The following is a 17,019-nucleotide window of genomic DNA, read 5'->3' on the forward strand; positions in this document are numbered from 1 at the left end:
CGTTACTTCCAGACGATCCTCTCGGTGAAAGACAGGCGCACGCCAATGTGCATCTACATTGCGTGTGTGTACGTGTGTGTACGTGTGTGTACGCGCGCGTTTGTGTCAATGACTCTATATCAGACGAGGGAGGGGGACGGGTTTCCCGAGGGAGGGGGGTGAGGGAAGGCGTCGCAAGCGGGCCCTAGGCCTATTTAGTTGTCTGGTAACTGGATCACCCACAGCGCCGAGCCAACAGCTGGCTCCCCTGCCCTCTCCCTCCCCCTCCCTCCCATCGCTACCGCAAACCGATGGCGAGTAATTCGTTCACAAGTAACATCGTCCTCAGCGAGTAATGGCTTGAACAGATGAGTAACCTTCGCCCCACCTCCCACGGCGCCCCCCCCGCCTTCTTCTTCTTCTTCTTCTTCTTCTTCTTCTTAATTCTACTCCTCCTCTTCCTCCCCTCTCGTCTCATTCCTCCATTTCCTTTTTTTCCTCCTCCTTTCTTCCCGCTCTCTTTCTCGCGAACTTCCAATCGTTTCTAAGAAAACGAAAGGCAAAGGTAAATCGTATAAGGGATGGAAGCGGAAGGAAGAGGGAGGGAGGGAGGGAGGGAGGGAGGGAGGGAGGGAGGGAGGGAGGGAGGGAGGGAGGGAGAGAGAGAGAGAGAGAGAGAGAGAGAGAGAGAGAGAGAGAGAGAGAGAGAGAGAGAGAGAGAGAGTGAGTGTGAGTGTGTAGGGAGAGAGAGAAAGCGAAAGATATTCAGGAAATTCTAACCACACAATCTATATTTTTCAAGCCACTGCACTTTCACGCCCGCCAATTCTATAGCAAAGGTGAAAATCTCAATCTCTCTCTCACTCCTCTTGCTTTTATTACCGAATGCTGAGACAAACATATAAAATAAAACAATTCAAGAAGCAAATCAATAAAAGAAACCAAAAATAATTTCCATCTTCCATTCACTTAAATAAATAAATAAATAAATCACAGCAGAATTTCCACTATACTTAACGATCTCGAAAAATCTCGCCGAATGCGAAAAATCTCGAGAATTTCGATCCAACAGACACCACAAATGTAATTAAAAAATCCCTTTCACCCCCTCCCCCTTTGCAATCGCCTCCTCCCCCTCCTGCAACCTAACACATTGCATAAGTGTTCTTAATGGCGCACAATCACTTCCAGTTATTCAGTGTGAATAAGGGGGGAGCTTCCGGCATCCCGCAGATTTATATCGGATATTCTTTCAACACATCCCTTTCAATTTTTTTTTCATTCTCTCTCTCTCTCTCTCTTCTCTCTCTAAACAAAAACAAAACTAACATTACTGCGTAAATCACAAACCACGCAATGAAACGACCAAAAACAAACAAAACATAAAAAAATCAGCTGAAAACTCACCGGGGGGGAAAATTCAGCACAAATAAAGACAGACAGGCACAGACATAAACAAAAACATTCCCAAAGCCGAAAGAAAGACGAACTGGCAACCTCTCCAGCAAGATACCCCGAGGGCGCGGAACAGTGAGTGTTACAATAAGCAACTACTTTTATCTGCTGTTGATATTAATGAGAATGCGATGGGAAACGTGCGAGGAGAGACAATGATTAAACGGATGATATTTAGTCCATTAAGATGATGTAAGGTAAAAATTGAAGAGGAGGGAGGGAGGAGAGGGGTGGGGAGGGAGGGAGGAGAGGGGTAGGGGGGGAGAAAAGAGGGGTGACAGTAAGGAGAGAGAGAGGGAGAAGGAGGAGAGGGAGAGTGAGGGAGAGAGGGAGGGAGGGAGGGGGGAGGGAGGAGGGAGGGAGGGAGGGAGGGAGGAGGGGAGGGGGGAGGAGAGAGAGAGAGAGAGAGAGAGAGAGAGAGAGAGAGAGAGAGAAAGAGAGAGGGGGGGGGGGGGGCGAGTTACTACCAAGGCCGGCCGAGCGCCGATTTCGGGTGCGCCAGCACGTAATGTGTGCTACTTAGGGCGTGTGGTCGACGTCACTGTACGGCGGCCAACACAACGCTTTGATATATTGCTCTCCCACATACAGTCATGCAGGTCATGCGCGGGTGATAACGAATCCCCTTAAGACAGAGGATGCGACCGGGTCTCGCGTCCATCACGCTTCTGCCAGTCACCGCTCACAAGTGCCTGCATGCGAAATCAGCATCCGCGCGGCAAAAAACCCGCGCAATATATGCAACGCAGCTGAATCAGCGAGCGAGCACATCCGGCCGGCAGCCATTAGGAAAAGATCGCCCCGTGGTGGGGCTCGGAAGCACCCCGCCCGCAGCCAGCCCGGAGCGTTGCTACCTGTGTTGCAATGCCAGCGGATACAGCAACAACAGCGACATCAAAGCGCGAGAAAAGATGCCAACGATAGCCAGCGCGTTTCCAAATACCAGCCTGCCTTCGGCATTCCGTTCCCACACTCGCTGTGCTGCTGCACGGAGGCGCCGGTGCTGCGTTGGCGCTGCGCTGGCGCCGCGTCCACGCGCAGACACACAGGAAGAACTTGCGCCGCGCCTGTGCTTTCCTCCGCAGGCAAAAGCGACAGAAACCTTCACAACAGTAGAAAACAGATGCGACCGAGGGCGAGTGAGGGAAAGGGGGAGGGGGGCGTGGCTGGCAAGGATACCTCCAGGTGATGCCCGGGGGTCATTGTGCTATGCTGCGGATCTCGCTATAAATAGTTCTCGCTGCACATGGGTTCATGCGGGCTCAGGTCCCGGAAGCTTCGGAGGAGCAGGTTCCCCCTGCAGCTGGGGCGCTCTCCGCCAGGCGGGGCAGCAGGCGAGCAAATAAACACGCCGGGCCGAGCGTTCGCATTCCCAGACGCGGACCGGGACCCTGGCCAGTCGGGGGGGGGGGGGGGGATACGCGTAGAAATCTTTTCCGCTCACAAGAAGGAATTCATTCAGATAGGAGGAAAATCTACAAAGAAAAAAAGCTTTGGCCAAACAGCACTGGCGGCACGAGTGGATGGATGGTTACACGGCAGCGCCAGCCCGTCTTCCGATATCCAAAGCTTGGCGGATCCCGCTTAGTTACGGCACGCACGATGGCACGCACGGTGGCACTCACGGCGCACGCACGTCTCTGGGGGCGGCACAGGCCTCGCGCGGGCACAGGATGATCAACACGAGGAGAAGCCGCAGGAGGTCCGGCCGGAGGCGCAGCGGGACAAGCACAGCGCGTCGGCGGCGGCCACGTGGCGCTGTGGGCACGTGCCAATACCTGTAGGGCCAGGATTTGGCACGCACTCGAGGGCAAAGTGCCAATTACCAACGGTCTCGCTCAGCGAAGGGGCGACCCACTGAGCTGGGATGGCAGGTGGATTAGTGACTCACCCTCTCCACCAGGTGGATCATTATATAAAAAGACGAGGTTGCGTAACTTTCTCGGCCTGTGGTGATCCGGTTTGTCGACCGGCTGCCGGTGCAACACGACCACGAACACGAGCACACAGACACACACAGATACAGAGCAGCTGAGCCATCCTCCCGCGCCGTCGCGCAGCGCTTCTCCCTCCGTCTCGCCTCTCTCATTTCCCCAAATTTCTCGCTCGGCGCAGCTAAGCAACCGAGATCCCTTTGACGCAAGCCACACACTCACGCACCCAAAGGACCTCATCAGCTCTCTTTCACGGACAAACACACACACCATAAAAAAAAATGTACGTCCTTGGCGGATCCCTCCCGCCCACTACCCCTTCCCCCTCCCCCAACCCTTAGGCCTAACAGGCTGTCAACAATCACCCAGTCAAGAGCGGTTCGTATGGACGACTGGCCGAGAGATGGCAACAGTTGGTGGCTCAAGTGTCCTCTCCGCCCCCTCTCCCCTTCCCCTCCCCCTCGTCACCTCCTCCTCCCTCCCTCACCCCTCACCCTTCCCTTTCCCCCTCTCCCTCCAAACAACCCCCACTAAGAGCCATGATAAGGGGGGTAGGGGGGAGGATCATGCTGACAACCCGTCGCCTGATCGTGGTTGGCTTACATTTTTACCAGAATTAATTGCTAAGGGATAAGGCTTAAATTTTGAAGGATTTTATTTCAATTTCAACTACTTGTTTATTCGTTTTTTCCCCAGCTTGTGAATAGGCATCTCTTTTCAGTTTAGCCGAATGAATGGAATAGATTATGTATTAGTAATGAAGGATTCCTAGTTATACAGGTTCTCTGCGTTAGGCTATAACACAAAGGTTTCTTTATTTCCATCTCTGGTTTTCGCCGCCCTTTTTCGCCGCCCTCATCTCCCTCCCTCCCTCCCTCTCCCCTCCTCCCTCCTTCCCTCCCTCTCCCCTCCTATCCCTCCTTCCTTCCCTCCCTCTCCCCTCCTATCCCTCCTTCCCTCCCTCCCCTCCTTCCCCTCCCTCCTTTCAACACATACAAGTTACCAAAACCACCAAACCCAAGATGTAGGCCTATCTGACCAGCCTCCCCACAGACTTACGCCCCGCCCCCCCCCCTCCCCGACACTCACAAGCTTACCAAAACATCCCCACATTTACAACCTCAAACGGGGAAGAAAAGAGGGAAGAAAAGAGGGAGGGAGGGAAAGGAGGGAGGGAAGGGAGAGAGAGGGAGGGAGGGAGAGAGAGGGAGGGAGAGAGAGGGAGGGAGAGAGAGAGAGGAGAGAGAGAGAGAGAGAGAGAGAGAGGGAGAGAGGGAGAGGGAGAGGGAGAGGGAGAGGGAGAGGGAGAGGGAGAGAGAGAAGAGAAAAACAAAGATAGGGATAGAAAAAGAAAAAAAAAAAGAGAAAGAGAGAGAGCTAGAGAGGAAGGGAGTGGCACCGAAGGCATGGCACCCTCATGGCACAGGGCCCTTTCACGACCTTGCCGCGAGAGAGAGGGAGGCCGCGTCCTTGCTCTCCCAGGTCACCGCCTTCTGCTGGACGCGAAGGGAGGAGGAGGAGGGGAGTGAAAGAATGAGGAAGAGGGGGAAACGAGAGGGGAGAGAGAAAATCAAGAGGGTGACAAAAACGAGAGGAATGGGATAGGAATGGGGGAAAAGGAAAAGTGAAGGAGAAGTCGAGAGGAAGGAAATATGAACGAAAAAGAGAACAAGAGCGCAAGAGAGGGGGAAAAAAAGAGAGAAAGAGCGAGACAGACACACATATAGATAAACAGACAGAGAACGTGAGAGTGAAAAGAGTGAGAAAAAGAGAAAGAAAAAAAGTCGAAAGAATAAAAAAGACAAAGAAAAGAGAAGAGACAGATGCACAAGGAAAGTGACAAATGCACAAGGAAAATCCGAGATGGCGCTGCGACCCCGTGGAATAAGCTCTCAATAAATCCCGGAGGAGAACAACAGAGGCAACGCTGCGCCTGCTTGGCATTCGCTGGCAGAGTCATCAGCCCTTGCATGTGGGGAGCGATTGGTGGCGGCGGCGCTGCAGTTATTATTCTCTCTACTTCGCCTTCTCCTTCTCCTCCTCCTCCTCCTCTTCGCTCCCTCTCTCCCCATCTTCCCCTCTCCTTTTTCTTTTCGCCATCCCTCCTCTCCTCCTCTTATTACCTTTCCATCCCTACTCTCATCTTTCTCTCTCTTCCTCTCTCCATCCTCTTCTCTCCTCTCTTACTCCCCTCCCCCACCCTTTCCTTCCTCCCCCCACCCCCACACAACCGCAAAAGCCAATTTCAACCCATCAACCACAATCCACCACAATTCCAAGAACGGCTCTTAACAACCGGGAGACAATCTGGAGACGAGACCAAACGGGGGGAGGGGGGAGGGGGAGATGTCAACCCCAAGAGGTGATAAAAAAAAACACTTTAGGACCGCAAAGTGGTCGTTATAAAGGCAAACTTATTGTCGATGCTTGTTACTATTACTATTACTATTATTATTATTATTATTATTATTGTTATCATTATTATCGTTATTACTTATTATTACTACTACTACTATTACTGTTATTACCAAAATTACAATTATCATTATCATTATTCGTAGTAAAATTAATAGTAGCAGCAGAAGTATTAATAGTGTTATCATCATCATTACCTTCATGATCATCATAACCATCACCACTATTGTTATCACCACTATCATCACTGTTTCCTCCTTTTCGATGAATTCACGTGATGCTGCCCAGCGGAGAGAGCGACGGAATGATGCAATAAAAGTGACCCTGGATTTGGTATGGAAGTACAGGTCTGTGATGGAGGGCGTGGCGGTGGTGGCAGGGGAGGAGGGGGAGGGAAGGGGAAGGGAGGATAAGGGAGGGGAGATACAGTTAGAGAGAGAAAAGAGAGCAAAAGAGAGAGAAAAAGAGGAAGAGAGAGAAAAGAGAGAGAGAGAGAGAGAGAGAGAGAGAGAGGAGAGAGAGAGAGAGAGAGAGAGAGAGAGAGAGAGGAGAGAAATACATATACAGATAGACAGAAACAAAGATATATATAACATACATAGGGATAGACTGATATAGGCAGATCTAGACAGAGACAGACAGACAGATACAGAGCCAGAGATCCACGGCATAGAGCCAGAGAGGCAGCGGGGAGAGCCCCCGCCGGCGCCGCATGACAAGGCCGCGGGGAGGAAAGTGTCTGGTGCGCTGACGAGCGGCTGGCGGCCACAATGTAGGTTAGCAGAGCCTACCGGGGCTCCTTCTCCCCCCCCCCCCTTCTCCCGGCTCCCTCTAGCCGCCTTCAGGGGGCTAATTAAGCAGAATTGAAAAAGGGGGTGAGAGGAAATCGAGGGGGGTATGGGAGAGGGGGGGGGGGGGCTAGCTGCCTACACGCCTCCGCCCAACCGTAACACACACTTTCTTCGGCCGACCTACAGCGCTGGCTGCGTCGCGGCGCCCATGTTCCCGGCGCTGGCGAGGGGGAGAGGGGGAGAGGGGGTTGATGGGGGGAGGGGGAGCGGGAACGAGCGACGTCTGGCGCGCCGCAGAATATTAACCGAAACCGCGGCCTCAATGTTACTCGGCTCGCCTCAAGACGGATGCCTCGAGAGAAAATCGCTGGGAATCGTATCAACGCCATCTCTTCTCCGAGGTAATCATAGAAAATAAGAATATAACAAAATTGCTGCTACGATTCAAGAATTTCACATCGTACACCCACGACTGCGAACCCCATGATCGAAAGCGTAAGCGTAATGATTGCGTACGTTCGACGTATCTCTCTCTCTCTCTCTCTCTCTCTCTCTCTCTCTCTCTCTCTCTCTCTCTCTCTCCCTCCCTCCCTCCCTCCCTCCCTCCCTCCCTCCCTCCCTCCCTCCCTCTCTCTCTCTCTCTCTCTCTCTCTCTCGTACGCATCGCCCAACCTCCGCCGGGCGCGAGAAAGCGGTTCAGGCATTGCCTTGGTGCGTACGAAGCCCGCGAGGTGGCCCTCATCCTTGGCCCTGTGGTTGCAACATGAACCTGTGGCCATGGGATGTCCAGATGCAACGAGAAGGCATGGTTGGAGGGAGGGAGGGAGGGAGGGAGGGAGGGAGGGAGGGAGGGAGGGAGGGAGGGAGGAAGGGAGGGAGGGAGAGAGAGGGAGAGAGAAAATAAAAGAGTGAAGAGGGAGAGGAAGGGATAAAAGAAGAAGATGAGGCAAGCATTTTTGGAAGAAAAAAGAGGGGGGCGGGGAACCGCAAAGGCAAAAAAACACTAATACGCAAGTCACCCGATCACAACGGCGTCAATCCCGGCCGATGCTCTCGCGCGGCGGGAGAAACGTGGAGAGCAAATACGCACATCGCAGCACCACGGAGGAAGGAGGAGGTGGAGGAGCAGGAGGAAGAGGAGAAGGAGGAAGAGGAGGAGGAAGAGGAGAAGGAGGAAGAGGAGGAGGAAGAGGAGAAGGAGGAATAGGAGGAAGAGGAGAAGGAGGAATAGGAGGAAGAGGAGAAGGAGGAAGAGGAAGAGGAGGAAGAGGAAGAGAAGAAGAGCAGCAGCAGTAGGAGGAGGATGCTCTCGTTTCATCCCGATAAAAAAAAAGCGCGAGAATCAAGCACCGGCAAGAGACGCGGTTTCCCCTCCCCAACCCCATTCCTCCAGGCACTTTTCCCCCCTCCCCATTAAAGGCACTGCCCCTTCCCCTCATGGCACTACCCTCCTTACCCATCTATGACACTCTCCCCCCTCCACAGCTTCTTCTCCCTCTAAAGGCAATATCCTCCTCCTTACCCCCACCCCCCCCTTAACATCCGGCGTCAAGATAAATAAACAAGTAAATAAAAACAGACGTGGACGAGAGAAATAAAAGGTGGCGGGCGTGCATCAGCGCCTCGCCCGACCTTGAGGTGTGCCACAATCAATATCCAACGGCCGCCTCTGCTTCCACTCCGGATTTGTGCACCTTCGCCCATACCTCCCTTCCCCCCCACCCCCCTATCTTCCCCCTCCCCCTCCTCTTCCACCTCCTCCTCCTCCTCCTCCTCCCATCTTTCCTCTTCCCCATTTCCCTTCCTGCAACTTCCTCTCATTCCATCCACCCATCCCTCCATCCCCCCTCTCCCACCTCCCACCCAACCCATCTATTACCCTCCTCCCCCCTTCCCCTCCCTCTATAACGAAACGGCGGGGCTTCACACCGACTCGCCTTCACTGCCGGCTGCCTCTACGACTGTCGAATGCCAGCTGTTTTTCAACCGGGGGCGAGGAAGAGTCGGCGCTTCCTTGTGAGAACGGTGACTGAGCGTAAATGAAGTCGGCCGCGGTCGTGTCGCGTCGGGGGAAATGCGAGGGAGGGGGAGGGAGAAGGGTTGAGGGAAAAAGGGGAAGGGGGGGAAGGAAGGGGGAGGGGGGGGAAAAGGGGGGACGGGGGGGAAGGGGGGGAGGGAGGGGGGGAGAGGGAGGAAGGGGGGAAGGAGAAGAGAGGAGGGGAAAGGAGAGGGAAAGAAAAGGGGAAAGAGAAGAGGAGAGAGAAAAGAGAGAGAGAGAGAGAGAGAGAGAGAGAGAATGAGAGAGGAGATGAGATACAGACAGACAGAGGGTAAAGGAAGACGTACCTGGGGGAAGGGGGAGGAGGGAGGAGGGAAGAGGGAGGAGAGAGGAGAGGGAGCACCAAAAACAAGGCAGAAACGGGGTCAGGTACTGTGACCTCCGTTTTAACGGGCTTGGGTCCCTCTGGAACCCCCTTTACCCCCCCTCCCCCATACCAAACCCCCATCCTCCCTCCCCCAGTAAGTAGACCAACCACACCCGTCCTTGGCATGGGAAATAACAAAATAAACACGGCCAATCCTCTCCGTGGCGCCCCATATAGCGTTATTGGCGTACGCAAGCCCGCCCACACTGGCCAGGTAACCTCCCCTTACCCTCCCCCCCTTCCCCCCTTGCCTCATCTTTCTCAAAAAATAAAAATTATATATATATATATTATATATATTTTTTTATATTATAATATAAAATATATATATATATATATATATATATATAATATATAATTTTATAAAAATTGTATGTATATATATACATATATCATACACATACAAGACAATAATGATAATTCTAATACTTATTACGATGACAAAGGCGATAACAACAACAACAACAACTACAAGTACGAAATCAACAACTATATCTCCATCATTAAAAACAAAAATCGAACTTAAGGGAATCAAACAAGCAACCCTGACACGCACGGACGAGCCCTGATTACCCGGCGCGTTTCCCCTGCGATGTATGGAAACCGGGAAAGAGAACAAAGTTTTGTTTCAGTGCACCGCTTTAAGGGGGGGGAATAGCTCAAGTTTTCGCCCCTTTCCCCCTTTCATCTATCGAACCATCCATTACTACCAACTATCTTTATTACCTATCTATCTATCTATTTATCTAAATATTTATCCATCGATCTACTTACCTATCTATCCACTTATCTACCCATCTATCTAGCACTCATCTACTACCTATCAATCTATCTATTTCAACCAAAATTTTCCATCTATTTACTTTGTATTCCTTATATCCACTATCTATTACTACTTACGTATCATTAAATTTTTTTAGTCATTACTGACTCATTGTTTTTGTAAACCCTCTACTATTACTTTTAAAAATCACTTTCGGTTTTTATTTTTTGTTTATTTTAAATTTACATTGTGTTTTAAATGCACAGTGAGAAGGATTTCAGGAGAAACAGATATAGCAATAATGTGGAGAGGAAATAGATATTAAAAATGAAACGAAAAGAGAGGAAGAGAAATAAACATTAAAAACGAAACGAAAAGAGAGGAAGAGAAAGAGGGCCACAACAGACTTTGAATAGAAAAAAATGTTCAAAGAAACATTGCAGATTGACTACGGTTAAGTAACAGGCATCTAAAAATAAATGGAAAAAAAAAAAAAAAAAAAAAAAAAAAAAAAAAAAAAAAAAAGCAACAATAATAGTTAAAAAAAACTGATATTCCTAAATAAAGATAAAAATAAAATCACAAAACCGACACCACGCACTTCACTTCACCTTCCTCCTCCTCCACAAAGTTTTCAGAAAACGCAAAAAAATAACCAGAACACGATCCGCTTTTTCTTTCCTCGAACTGCCGAGTCTCTCTCTCTCTCTCTATTCTCCCTCGTTATCATCTATCCTACTTCCTTATCTATCGGTAAGCGAAAGTGATTAGATAACAGGTGAAATCACAGATAACATGGCAAAGCCAGAGCGGGAGGGAGACCCGAACCTTATGACGGAGACACATAAGGGCGAATTTCTCTTCGTTTCTCTACACGGGAATAAGCTCGATGCACAAACACGGTTTATTTTCGACTTAGCGTATGGCACCGAGCTATGTTTTTGGTTATTTCCAGTTTCTATTTATTAATATTATCACCACTATCTTTATAATTGCTGTCACTATCACTATCAATCATTATCGTCACCACTGCCACTGTCAATGATAGTGTCACCACAATTTCTTGTTGCTTTTGTCATAAACGCTTATGGCAGAAGCACTGATTATGCAAGTTACATATTTGGTATACCTAGGAAATGAATGAAAGTATACAGTGTGTGCGTGTGTGCGTGTGTGCGTGTGTGCGTGTGTGTGTGTGTGTGTGTGTGTGTGTGTGTGTGTGTGTGTGTGTGTGTGTGTGTGTGTGTGTGTGTGTGTGTTGTGAGAGAGAGAGAGAGAGAGAGAGAGAGGAGAGGGAGAGGGAGAGGGAGAGGGAGAGGGAGAGGGAGAGGGAGAGGGAGAGGAGAGAGAGAGAGAGAGAGAGAGAGAGAGAGAGAGAGAGAGAGAGAGACGGGGAGGGTGAACGAGTGAGCGAGTTGGGATTGTGAGACTGAGCAGTGCTTGTTTGCACTTGCTCATTCTTGTTTTTTTGTAGTCGTGGTAGAACATATACAAACACAATCATATGCATGTAAACTCGGCTTACTAATCTACATACGTATGCCCTACACAAACACATACACAAGTAAATAATGAACCTATTGCCTTACGTACGACCCCCCCTCAACGACAACCCGAGCTGGACGACTTACCTCACGGTCGTAGAGTTGGCCGCCGGTCCTCCAGGATCCGACCCATCACCTGAGGCTGCCATGACCAGAGTCACATGCAGGAGGTGCTGGGTCAGGGGTCGGGGCCTCGGGTCAAGGAGGTCAGTATCATCCTGTAGACTTGGCTGCAGGGGAACCACCACCTGGGGGGGTGGGGGTCAGGAGGGCCCGAGGGAGGAGGCGAAGGAGAAGGAGGAGGAGGAAGGGGAGGAGGAGGGCGAGGAGGGAAGGAGGTTGGGGAGTCTGCTTATCAATGGACGCCCACAGCAGGAGGAAGGGGTCGGGGTGGGGGTGGGGGGCGCAGGAGCAGGTGTGTCCATCCAGCATGGCATTCTGGCGGCACGACCTGCGTCCTGCACACGCGCGCGCACACAAACACACGCACTACGACTCCCTGTCCTGGCTGAGGGGAGGGGAAGGGGAGGGGGAAGAGGGCAAGTGTGGCTGGGGAGGAGGGGAGGGGACGGACGGCACCACATCCACTGTCATATCCCTTGTCAGTCTCTCTTCTCTCGGGCAGCGTCGTCACCACCTGTCGGGCGAGGGGGGCGCCTCTCCCCTCGCCGCCCGAGGATCGCTGCCTCGTGCACGCCTGGCAACCTGCCTTCGCTCGCTCTGGCAGGCTTCTCACAGTCTCTCGCTGTCTGCCACTCGATTTTCAGCTTTCATTTCATTATTATGTATTTTCTCTCTTTCTGGTCTCGCAAGAATCACTTTAGTCCATCAAACAGTCTTTAGGGTGAGCGTGCGTGCGTGCGTGTGTGCCTTGCTGGGTCGGCAACATGTCGCCGTGACGTCACCACCTGGCGAGCCTCCAGCTGGTAACGATCGTGTGTTGGTCATGTGGGCTCACTGAACGGGTCACTCCTTTACAGCAGTCATTGAAATAATACTCCTTTGGCGAACGTAACGACACACGGTCGGTGGCTATGGCGTGGAATCCTACGGAACGGAACTACACACTTACTCGTCATGTACATATCACAATTGTCGGTGGCGCTGCGGTCAGCAGTGTCGGCAGCAGCAAGGGCAGCAGGGCCAGGTTGTCACCAGCCTGCTGCCTCTGCTGCTGCCTGCTTGCCACCGCTGGTCTGGCCCTGTCGCCGCCACTACCTCGCGTCAATGGAAAATGGAGGCGTTACAAGTCAGTGGCCGCCGCCGCCTGTGTCCCGGGGGCGTGCCACCGCACTCCTCGGCGGGCGGCGCGGCTCGAGGGCCAGCCCTACGCAACGTCACCAGGTGTTTGCTGTTGGCACTGAGCGGGCCGCGGTCGGGCTCGGGGCCCGAGGAGCCCGGGCAGGGCACTGGCACTAGGCGCACTGCAGCCACCCGCACGTGCACGTGTACGACTGCGGCGGTGCGGGCGCGGGCACGATGGGCGCGTAGTAGTAGCCGTTGCTGTAAATGACGGGCGGCGGAGGAGCTATGTGAACGTCGAAACTGCTGCTGCTGCTACTGCTGCTGCTGCTGGTGGTGCTACTGGTGTCGCTGCAGTGCTGCTGCTGTTTGGCGTAGAGCCGCTGCTGTTCAGTGTAGAAGACTTGACAGGCCAACTCGTCGATGAGGTTGAGGGTCTGGCGCCTCTCGTGGCCCATGAGGCAGACGGTGGACTCGTCCACCACACGGTGCAGCACCATCAGGTACTCGTAGCGCAGCGCCTCGTCGGCGCCCACGAAGTGGTTCCACAGGTACGCCTCCAGCTTGGACTGCTGCTGGTTCACGTCGGGGAAGTCTATGAAGAAGCGCGAGCACATGTACCGCTCGAGCGTCTTGATCTCCTCGGGGCGCGCGGGCTCGTAGTCCTTGACCAGCAGGTTGCAGTACTTGAGCAGGCCGCCGCCGCGGATCTCCTCGGGGTTCTTGGTGGCGATGAACTTTTTCTGCAGGTGGTACAGCGCCTCGGAGAAGTCGCCGTACACGCTCTCGCCCACCACCGTCGGGTAGAAGTTCTCGCTGATGGGCATCTCGGCGCAGTCGTAGAACAGCAGGAGCGAGTCGAGAACAATCTGGAAGGAGTCGACAGAGAACTCGAACTGCCGCTTCATGCTGTCGACGAACTTGAGCTCGACGTTCCTGCCGCCGTTGTTGGAGAGCGAGATGAGCGACCATCGGTCCGAGTCGTTGACCTTGACCATTTTGTTGACGTAGCCCTCTTTCATGGAGCACGACGACATGCGCTTCTTGCTCACGCCCTCGGGCAGGTAATCCACTAGCACTTCCAGCACGGCATTTTTCACGCGGTCGTAATTCCTCGGGCTGCTCAGGTCCACGGCGAAGATGAGGTCGAGGTCGTTGTAGGCCTGGTCGGCCTCGGTGGCCAGGATGTGCGAGGCGGCGCCGCCGTTGATGCGAATGTCCCGCACCGTCATGGAGTCGGCCTCCAGCTTGGCCCTCACCATCGACACCAGGTCCCGCAGGCGGATCTCCAGCGTCGGGAAGTTCCCGCGCCCGTGGATGGGCACGACCTCATGCAGCACGTCATTCAGTCGTCGAACCTGTTCGTAACTCAGGACCGCGAACCTCTGGTCGTCCATATTGACGTTGATGAGACCTTCCATCTTGATGCGAAGTCGCTCTTCGGTGGTGCCGAGACTGCCGCTCTGTGGGCAGAAGGCAGGGGTGAGTTGGGGTAGCAAGAGCAGAGCGGTATCGAGTGAGAGTCGTGTGCGTGCGTACTAGCCCAGCCGTGTCCTCACCCCACCACAGCCACTAGTCAACTGACAACTGAGTCGGGAGGCCCGAGCATGCGAGGTCTGGACGGTAAGCGCCAGATCTAGCAGGTGGCGGGCGAGTGTGTGGCGGCCATGACGTCACGGCCAACATACACACGCACGCACATGAAACTCACTGCCGCAGAAAGCTGCACACTCACTGCACTATCTGGGTCTCTCCTGGACAACTGTTCACACAACTCTCGGCCGCTATTTACCAATATATATTCAGAAAAAAAGCTCACCGTAAGATATAAAACAGCAATTAACAGCTCGACAAACATCACTAAACATTACGGAAAAATCCCAAAATGAGTGAAATTCCTGCGTCGAACATTCTCAGCGCTCTCGGGTAGACTCGGGGAAACATTATCTCGAGAGGCAGTGACATCGCTCACTGGCAAGTCGACAACCTAACTTGAAATAACTCGCGCGAAATATCCACAGACGGAAATAGGGAGAGGAAACAACGCGCAATCTGAACAACACACGTATATAGGGTACTCAGGAAGCCTCCCCCCCCCTCACCCCCATAAGGAGTCCCCGGGTGCACTAGGGCGATATTTTTCTTCTCTGTCACTCGCGCCACAACAGGCCGCACTTCACACAAACAGGCGCGCGATATGTTCTCACGTCGCGAAACCTATGATAATTACGAAGCAGGGGGCCCGTGGGAGGGAGGGAGGGGAGGAGGGGTGGAAAGGGAAGGGAGGAGAGGGGAGGGAGGGGAGGAGAGGGGAGGGAGGGAGGAAAGAGAGGGAAGGAAGAAGAGGGAGGGGGAAAGAGAGGGAGGGAAGGAAGGAGAGGGAGGGAAGGAAGGAGAGGGAGGGAAGGAAGGGAGGGAGGAGGGAGATGGAAGAAGGGGTGAGGGTAGGAGTGAGGCGCATTTATGGATAGAACTTAAGCGAGTTAAATAGGAGATAGGACTCTCTGAACTTGTTTAAAGGTGGTACATGAATGCTCTGGACGGCGTAGCACCGGGAGAGCAAGAAACAAAGAAAATGAAAAGAAAAAGAAAAAATAGATGTTTGGTTTGCGACAAATATTCTCTCATTCATTCCCATTTTCTCCCTCCTTCCCCCCCTCTCTCTCTCTCTCTCGACCTACTCTTTCATTTATCCCCCTTCCTCCCTCCCTCTCCTTCCAAGAAGTTACTGACAGGCGAGACACAATATGATCTATCACTAACGACACCTACCATTTTAGGACGAACGCTAAGCAAACTTCTCTTCATCCCCAACCTTCCTCCCTTCTCCCCTCTCCCCTTCCCCCCCTTCTCCCCTCTTCCCCTCTTTCTCCCTTTTCTCTCTTCCCCTCTTTTCCACTTTCCCCCCTTCTTCCTTCTCCCCTCACTTCCCAAATCGCTTTTTACTCACCAACGAGCCAAGCAAAGAGCGAAATAGCATATTCTGGGCCAATGACACCAGCGCGTTCAGTCGGGGCTCTTAGCGGCGGAAAAAGGTAGGCAAGGCAGACGAACTAGAGGGGCCATCAGGCAGTCCTTCATGGCAAACGTTGACTTATTTTAGTTTAGTTTAGTCTCTCTCTCTCTCTCTCTCTCGCTCTCTCTCTCTCTCTCTCTCATACATCTCCTTCCACGAATCTGTATCAGTCCGTCTCTCCTCCTACCCTTCCTTCTCTCCTCCTCCCCATTCTCCCTCCCTCCTTCCCTCCTCCCTTCCCTCTCTTTAAATGTCAGCGGATCCGAACGCGGTGGGTCGGTAAGGAGATCAACATCTGCGGGGGAAGGGATTCGGACTACGGGTTTTACTAGGGAATTTGCATACGAGGGAGGGGGGGGGGAGAGGGAAGGGAGAAGGGGGTGGGGAAGGCGGTGGCATGATGGGTGAAGGGAGGAAGGAGGAGAGGGAGAGGGAGAAAGTAGAGAGATGAAGGGACGGGAGAAGAATCGGAGGAAAGACGTGGAAGAGAGAGGGAGAGGGGGGTGAGGAAAAGGAAGAAGGGAGGGAAAGGAGAGCTGGAGGGAAGGGGAGAACTAAACAGTGATTAGGAATTAACTAGGTTTGTTGCTTCCCCCGAATTCTGGGATGGCAGTTTTGCAATTATTCCTGCTTCAAACTGCGTGGGAGATTTGATCGCAACGAGGTGAGAGAGATTTGCTTGTATATATATTTTATCTCTATTAATATTAGGAAATGGAGGGTACGACAGGAAACAAACACACACACACACACACACACACACACACACACACACACACACACACACACACACACACACAGATTGACACATATATAATAAATAATAATAATAATCAAAGACCGGATAGAGGGAAAACATTTTTAAAGTTTTGATATAGATTTGTCTCTACGTTTGGAAATGTATGTCGTTCCCTCGAAAAAGTAATATTAAATCAAAATTCCAGATGGCAATACTAAACAACAATCATCTAAATCATGAAAAAGAAGATAATCATTAAACAAACAAAAACAATAGAGTGAAAAAAAAACTCCGAGAAACAGACGAAAACCGAAGAACAAAAAAAATGATAATTCATCTGTCTAAACTCTACGGAAAACAAACGCCACTTTACTCACACGAACTCCCCCTTCCACCCACTTCCCACTTTGTCTGTGTACTTGTCCGTTTTGTTTCTGTCTCATTCTCCCCCCCACCTCTCTCTCTCTGTCTCTCTCATTCTCCCCCCCACCTCTCTCTCTCTGTCTCTCTCATTCTCCCCCCCACCTCTCTCTCCCCGTCTCTCTCATTCTCCCCCCCACCTCTCTCTCTGTCTCTCTCATTCTCCCCCCACCTCTCTCTCTCTGTTTTGTCTCTCTCTCTCTGTCTGTCTCTCTTCTCTGTCTGTCTCTCTCTCTCTGTCTGTCTCTCTCTCTCTGTCTGTCTCTCTTCTCTGTCGTCTCTTTTCCCCTCTGTC

At 52.2% G+C, this 17,019-nt stretch overlaps 1 protein-coding gene across 1 annotated transcript in view; it reads right to left on the reverse strand.

Moving 5' to 3' along the window:
- LOC119570171 (terminal nucleotidyltransferase 5C-like) overlaps positions 1 to 14,015 on the reverse strand; it is a gene marked incomplete at its 5' end in the record, with an annotated part of 60,776 nt that extends 46,761 nt beyond the window's left edge. The window contains 1 exon segment of the mRNA XM_037918021.1: positions 11,395 to 14,015. Coding sequence (XP_037773949.1) covers positions 12,723 to 14,015 — 1,293 coding nt within the window.
- Between the last annotated feature and the right edge of the window lie 3,004 nt (positions 14,016 to 17,019).

The sequence above is a fragment of the Penaeus monodon genome, chromosome 4 (assembly GCF_015228065.2).
Source record: "Penaeus monodon isolate SGIC_2016 chromosome 4, NSTDA_Pmon_1, whole genome shotgun sequence".
Lineage (NCBI taxonomy): Eukaryota > Metazoa > Arthropoda > Malacostraca > Decapoda > Penaeidae > Penaeus > Penaeus monodon.